This window comes from Rhodnius prolixus, unplaced genomic scaffold, assembly GCF_049639745.1.
Source record: "Rhodnius prolixus isolate KJV_2025 unplaced genomic scaffold, Rpr scaffold_1, whole genome shotgun sequence".
NCBI lineage: Eukaryota > Metazoa > Arthropoda > Insecta > Hemiptera > Reduviidae > Rhodnius > Rhodnius prolixus.
The window spans coordinates 331,564-339,102 of record NW_027411581.1 but is presented as its reverse complement, the minus strand read 5'-3'; the positions used below and the strand labels follow the sequence as shown (position 1 = coordinate 339,102).

Genomic DNA, 7,539 nt, shown 5'->3' with positions numbered 1-7,539 from the left:
ACTTGCAAATGAGGATTTTATTGAAATGGCGTTATTACCCAGAAAAGTATTTTTATTATATTTTTGTTACCTACCAAATTCACTTTTAGAAGCATCAGAGTTATAATTACCGTTGTAATCGGTTTCAGCCATTTTTTCTTTTTATAAATCCGTTATTAATTTTCAAACAATGAAACTTTTTTCGTACACCTAGCACAAAACAACACAACTTACTTGATAGCCGATAATATAGTCGAATGTTATACAGTTTACAGTTTTTCAGAGAGTTTCAGAGTGTACTAAAATTTCTGGATGTTGTTGTTATTATTGAAACACAAAATTAAGATGTACTTATTATTATTAAATAATAATAAATTTTATGAAATATTGTACAATCACCTAAAAGCTAAAACTTTAATCTCCCAAATATTAGAATTCTGAATTTTTTTGACTCTTAATTGTCAGATTATTAACAGATAAAAAGTTCATACTAAGTTTTATCTATAATTACCATTATCTTCATTTTTTCAAAAATGGACTTGCCCCACTTTCAAAATAAACGGCTCGTATGTACTCTGCAGCAATCAACTCCAGACTTCCATAATTAGATTTAATGATTTTCAACTGAAAACATATTTGATGCTACCGATAATATTATGTATAAAGTATTGTACATTAATTATAAAGACTTTGTATGATTCAAAATGCCTCTCGTTTGTACTTTAGAACATTTTTATTATTCTCTCTTTAGATTTTTCTTTTAAAAGTTGCTGTCTTATATTTTTTGAGTTCTTTAGTACGGTTTTTCTTCTATTTATGCATAATACTTTTACAATTATTGTATATTATATTCTGATTAAAATAAATGAAATATTTTTATAGCAAACCTTTTATTAAATGTTTTTTGTTTTTAATGAGAGTTTGCTGTGAACCAGCAAATTTTAACTTCCTACACCGCTTCTGTCGATCCCACCGCTTGTATTTTCCTCAAGGAATCATAGAAACTGGTTTCCTTTTTGAGGATATTTCTTCCTTAATACGTTAGTTACCTCCCTTCTCTGTGACCCTTCAAAAAATGAACAAAAACATCTGGTTCTAGCCCAGTTTTTCAGTTCTCCTTTGAGATAACTGGCCCCTGTTCTGAGATTCTGTTTTGCTCAAGCTTGATTCCATGCTCAAACCTTTTTTGTTGTTATTTTTCTTTAACGAGTCTTTCTTGTAGAACTCTTCTGATTGATCTTTTTTTTTCTTCTTTTTTTTTTTAAAGGGATTCGAAGTTTGAAAGTTCAATTTAAAAACAACAAAAAATAATTAAAAATTAATTATTAAAAATGTTTACTTTTTTTAGATTAGTTTAGGAAACAAGATTTTCGAAAAGATGACAAGTAATTCGAAAAAACATTCCACAAATCCATTTTTATTTTCAAGGACGAGGAAGTACTGCAAACGTGAGATTTTTTTATTTTGAGTTTTCTTTGAAAAATAACGTTTTTAAAGTTTGACTACGAAAAATCTGGTTAGAATCTTCACTCTATTCTTCCTTCCACAAAAAATTTCACGCAACTTAGGATTTATAAAAAAAAAAGAAAAAGTTTTTTACTTTAATATTTTACAGGATTGTTATAATAAATGAAACGGATATTTAGTGTGGAAATCTCGATCGCAACACTTTCTTATACGAGAAGTAAAAGTTATGTTACTGTCAACTGAAACATAAACAACAGAAGTGCAGATTAACGCTCTCAGTCAACACAGTACTTCAGAATTATCACTATACATTGGCGCTAATGACCGCAGCAGTCGATGCACCCAAAAAAAAGACAAGAAACTGTTCATTACCGTCAAAATATTTAACTATGCCCTATTATTGACCTTAAAGAATTTCTCTAGGTAGCAGCAGTATCAAATAAAGTAAATCTAAGTATTATTTGGCAATTGCAAAGTTAAATTATGCTTCCCAGCATCCTGATATCTGATATGCATGAGGTATTTTTTCCTCTTGTGGCATCTCTTCCCAGACTTAAACGTGACGAAGTACCTCCTCTAAAATGCTCGCTGAGTGCAGCGAACGCCTTAAGCGTAGACCCATTCTATTCTCCACATCAGAACAAGCTGCCAAAGCAGAAATACCTGTTTTTGATCAAAAACGTGAAAAATTCTTACAACAAAGACTTACTTTCCTTGCTGGTAAAAGGCCCCAGAATGACCGTAATATGAGAGGACCAAAGTTTGTTTTAATATGTCGTTAATGTACCAATGAATATCGAGTAGATTTGCATTTTAGAGGGCTCTACGCTGCGTATCTTTAAAAGGAGAGTTAGCAAGTCGCAATTAAGGCCCTCACTAAAACAAATAATACTAATAATTCTGTACATTAGCCCGATTTTGATGAATTTGACCGGAAGAAGTGATTAGAGCTTCCCAGCGTGATAATAAAGTGTCATTCTGCTCTTATACTTAAGGGAACTACAGCAGTCTTTCAAATTATCGACGCGTTATTTTTCATGAATGAATTGTCTGTCATTCAATTCGAAATTTTAAGTAAGGCCTGTTGTGATTAAAATTAAACGACGCCACACGACTGAAAACCTCGTCGCTTAGACACCTTAATCTTATGGCGTTTATCTAACAGCCCAATATAGCAACTAAAGCTCAATAACAGCTGAAGAGGGAACCGCAACCTAAACTATTTGTTGAATTTACCGATCTTCAGGATTCTAAGGCCATTTACTTCTATAAAGTCGGAGTTGGTTACCAACACTATCCTCAAAACAAGGGATCATAATCGAAAATCGAAGTACGGAAGAATTATTTCGCTCCAAACAGAAGGTACAAGAGTTTTTGGAGAAAGATAACTGCTTCTTACAAACCGACCAGTCTTAGCGAAGAAGAAGTTCAATGCACAACTTTCTCTTAAAATTCTCGATTAGAACAAAATGTATTGTTTTATTGAGTGAAATCTTCTCAAAAATTTAATTTCACCAATTTGATCTTTATACCAAAATCTTAGTATAAGTATTATATTGTTAATTTTTTTTTCTCAAATTTATATCATTTATTAGATTAATTAAAATAAAATGTGAAGATTTCATGGTTGTATAATTACTTATTGTAGTTGGGTAATTTCTTTCACATGAAATGACAAAATTTCAAACCAAGAGTTACAATGTTTTAATTATTTTGATCGCTATGTTTTTTCGGTCCCATTTTAAACTGTCATCTGGTGGACTAATCTAGCTTTCTGATAGGAGTGGGGCCCCAACTCTAATTTAAGTTTAGGATTCCTAAATCCTTTAAAGTTTAGATGTGGCATTTAAAATATAATCATTAGCATTAAGTTTTTGCTATTTTTTCCAGAATATAATACATTGCCGAAATTAAAATTTAACAGCTAAAAACTTCCAGTAGTAATGGCAACTCTGAATGTTTGAGTTAACTTAACTCAGTTAAGTACATTGTTAAGGTTAATTTTACCATTATTGTATTAGCGTCGATTATTCGTTGAAGCAGAGAGTGGTGTATTGAGATTTAGCTTCTTTTTTTTCACTTGAAGGCATAATGGAAATTTCTAGCCTTCAAACATTAAGTGGAAGTGAAACAGAAGAAATGGAAGTGGATGAAGGAGCAGGTAATTTAACAGTATTTTTTGTAATTGATAGTTGTAATGTCATGTACATAGTATTTTTATTTTTTATTTTTAGAGAAGATTGCACGTTTAAAGGAAAATGCTCAAAAGAGGAAAGGAAGAGGTTTCGAATCCAAAAAATCATTCGATGAACTTGGACATTATGATTCTATAGATCAGCAAGAGCCGGGACCACAGAGATGTAATTTTCTTTCAGTTTTTTTCTATATATTTTCTAACTATAAATATATTTTATATTCGGTCTTGAATTTTCCGCAAACTACAAATATATAAGTTGTCACTTCAATGTTCAGTGCATTTCATCTTTGCCAATTTTCACTTTTACTTTTAATGTTCTCACTACCGTCGATCGACTGTTTTCTATGCTTTATGCGTGGCCACTCAGCAATCGTGTAAGGTGTAACTTGTAAGGAAAGGACTAGCTTTCCTGATGTCCCCCACCTTGACGGGAAAAACGTCTTAAGCTATTTTTAATCAATACCCATTCTCTATCCTATCTGTCAAATTTAAGAAATGTCAATTCCTTAACCACATTTATGTGTGTGTTTTTAAATATTTTTTTTTAGCACGCTCCACAAACAGTATTGCAACCTATACAGTTATGTACAGATTATCATATAAACATCAAATTCAACATAACAGTACGAAACTTCTAGTGGCAACAAAGTTTACGTGGGATAATTTTATAAAATCATTATGTATCAAAGCAAAATTAAACAGTTACTTCTGAATTCATACGAAGCTGGTTTGTGAACGTCAATGTTGCCAATTGTCAAAAAAATGTTTTTTATGTGTTTTGTGGTAAGTTAGCTTATATACTGTTAAGATTGTTCGTGTCTGTTTTGAAATTTAAACTATTTTGCCTTCTTTGACATATAAATAACATACAGTACTTTCTCTTTTTTTATGTGTTTGTGTCTGATTTCAGTAACTTTGTTTTTGGGAAATCGAACGTGTGATTATTTTCTGTGCTATGTAAGGAAAGTGCTGAGGTGTTCTTTTTAATTTTGTGTCTACAGTTGGCACAATTCTGGGATGTTTCTCCTATGTATTTTTTGTGACGGTCTTTGCATTCTACTTTTAGAGTAGATTTGATCGTTTTTTTCAGTTAGGTCCTTCAGATTCGACAAAAGTTGTCTTTTTGTGTTGGACTTTTTTTAGCAATTGTTGTGTTTGTAGTAATGTTTTTAATGTTTTTTTTGTGAATGGTTGTACATACGGCAAACGTTTTTGGTTCTATTGATAGGTTGTTGTTTGGTTCTTTGTCCGATTGTTTGCATTGGTTTGTTGTTCTTGAATTTATTTTTCTTGAAACTTATTGTTCTTAAATAATGTGTATGAAAAAAAGCAAATGGTGAATTATTAGAACAGGGGAGAATCCTATCATTAAAAACACAGAATTTGGAAATATAAACAATATATATTTGGCACTCTTTTAAAAAATTATTACTCTGCATTTTCTATGGCCATTGTTCCTCATTGCGGCGCATGAATTTTTTTTCAATGCTCCGATTGGTAGCTAAAAACAAATCAATTATGATAACTCAAACACTGCTTTTTCTCGACTATCAAGTAGGTATCGACATATTTTTTTGCCACAAGTGCTGCCCTATAACCTTACTAAATTATCTTAATAATTCGCATATTTATGGTCCCGTTTAAAGTTGGTAAAAGAACAAAAACTGCATTCAAAAAGAACTGTAGAAATAACTGCATTTAAAAATTTACCATGAAATATGAGTTTTATAGCATGTATAGAGTGTAATGTTACAGCCGTCGAGGGTTGGATCCTGTTCGTGACTTCTCTTCATGAGGAGACCCAGGAAGATGACGTACATGATAAGTTTTCTGCTTATGGCGAGATTAAAAATATCCATCTCAATTTAGATCGCAGGACAGGCTTTCTGAAGGTAGGTACCCTGTTTTTGTTTACTTCAATTTTTCTTATTATTGCAGCATAGCAGGAGATGGGGGCGGTTTCTTTGATTAATAGGAGAAGTTTCATTGAATGCTACCTTTAACTAGTCTAAAAGCTGTAAGGTTGAAAAAGAGTTCGAAGTCTTCGCTACTGGGTGCTCTTTCTTAATGCTGGTTGCCTAACGATCTAATGAAGTCTCCTTTACTAGGCACAGATTTAAGAATAATACAACCCAGGCTAGAAACCCAAGTCTGGTCTCTGCCAAAATTCTTTGTCTTCAGCAGTACCATAAAAATTAAGGAAGACACATTTAGGCATACTCTCCTTCGCATAAGTCACACACTTAAACGCTCACTAGTTGTTCTGAGGATGGTTGCCCAAAGAAAGGAAACCAAGCTCTCCAGGAAAATTTCCAGGTTCGAATGTAACATTACAAAAGTCAAGCAATGTTTCATTATCATTCGATCCTGTATCCGTTTATTTTTTTTCATTCTGTCACAGTCGAGCAATTTTGGAAAACAAAGTCTGCCTCTTTAAATTGAAAAAAGTAAACACTATTCTACTCGGCTGAACTAACCAGAATGTAATTGTTTTAAACAGTTGCCAAGTATTGGACAGTTTTTGCTAATTGATAATCGGAAAGTCAGTGTAACTAACGTTCTTTTTGATTTCACAAAATATTCGAAAACGCATAAAAATAACGGTTAGTTTTAATCTACACATCACTTTCATTTATATTTAATTCTTATTTCTGAATTATCCAAAATGTTGTCTCTAGTATGATTTTTTCAGGAATGTTAAAGATAATTAATGAAGGCTTGCGTTTACCAATTCTCGCACATCCGCCAATTCTACAGTAGTCCCTAAATTGATTTGATTACAAAATTTATCGGTCACGTTTATGCTATCAATTTCTAAAAGAAAGTTTGTGATAGGGTATTCAAATTTATAGTTCTTGGAGATTTACTGTTGATTAAAAAGCCTCTTCGATTGATCAGAATTAATTACAATTTTCGATTTAACATCTCATTTTGTCTGTGGAAACAGTGGAGTGGCGAGCAAAGCGGCGAAAATAAATATGCGATGAGATAAATTTGTGGTTATGTTTGCTGTTTGACGCCTGATCAGTAGTGAACATAACCTGCCCGAAAGTTCATAAATATATGTACAGATATTTTTCCTTTATAAACTTTAGGTAAATTACCTCTTTAAGATTTTAGTTACTTAAATTAGTCTTCTTATTGAGGACCCAGAACACATCGAAATCTCAAAGTGCTTTATTTTATTTCTCATTTTTTAAATGTTTTGTTTCATTTCTGTTAGTTAGTGAGTCTGTTTTTTACTGTTTTTAATGAATTTAGGAAATCTTGTAGGGAACTCAAGGAGCTAGCAATTAGGGATAACTATTCTCTGGTGCTAGACGCTTCTTAAAGCCTCTACTAGCGAATTCTACTTTATATATTGAAGCAATTATTTTCCTATGATAACTAGTCTTTGAAATGATGAATCGTGGATTACATATGACTTTATATTTATTTAATTATTTTAAGTATTTTGATAATTAGAAGATGTTTTCAAGAGCGGAATTTGCAGGGTTATGCTTTAGTGGAATATGGCCTTTACAAGGAGGCATTAGCTGCAAAAGAAGCTCTGGATGGAACAGAGATATTAGGCCAAACCATTTCCGTGAATTGGTGTTTCGTCACAGGACCTAAAACGTATGTGATTTTTGTTTTTTTATTTCATATAAGTTATACATTGTTATATTAATGTTTGTGATTGAGGGTAAAGATAATTTCTCTATTTAGGGTGAAACGCAAACCAAGGAAGAAATAAGGATATTGAAGTTATTCGCAAATGAAAGAGATTTTGTAAATTGTTTTATGTTAAATACTTACATATTTACCATCAAGTTTTATATTTCTGTAATTTTAATATGTAACTTAATAAACGCTAATTTAATTACAGGGTGTTTTTGATGCATATTTTAGGACGC

General features: G+C 31.8%; 1 protein-coding gene across 1 annotated transcript; it reads left to right on the top strand.

Moving 5' to 3' along the window:
* Positions 1 to 3,394: 3,394 nt before the first annotated feature.
* Positions 3,395 to 7,508, top strand: tsu (40S ribosomal protein S12 homolog tsunagi). The gene is made up of 5 exons (XM_074123330.1): positions 3,395 to 3,607; positions 3,681 to 3,806; positions 5,399 to 5,535; positions 7,137 to 7,261; positions 7,352 to 7,508. Exons 1-5 carry the CDS (start codon positions 3,538 to 3,540, stop codon positions 7,377 to 7,379), a joined length of 486 nt encoding a protein of 161 aa, XP_073979431.1. The 5' UTR covers positions 3,395 to 3,537; the 3' UTR covers positions 7,380 to 7,508.
* The last annotated feature ends 31 nt before the right edge of the window (positions 7,509 to 7,539 follow it).

Bases quoted from the DNA above. Each gene is read 5' to 3' on its own strand.
- tsu (XM_074123330.1), top strand. From the start codon at position 3,538: ATGGAAATTTCTAGCCTTCAAACATTAAGTGGAAGTGAAACAGAAGAA. The intron at 3,608-3,680 runs GTAATTTAACAG...TTTTATTTTTAG, and splicing joins GGAAGTGGATGAAGGAGCAG to AGAAGATTGCACGTTTAAAG. The intron at 7,262-7,351 runs GTATGTGATTTT...TTCTCTATTTAG, and splicing joins TTCGTCACAGGACCTAAAAC to GGTGAAACGCAAACCAAGGA.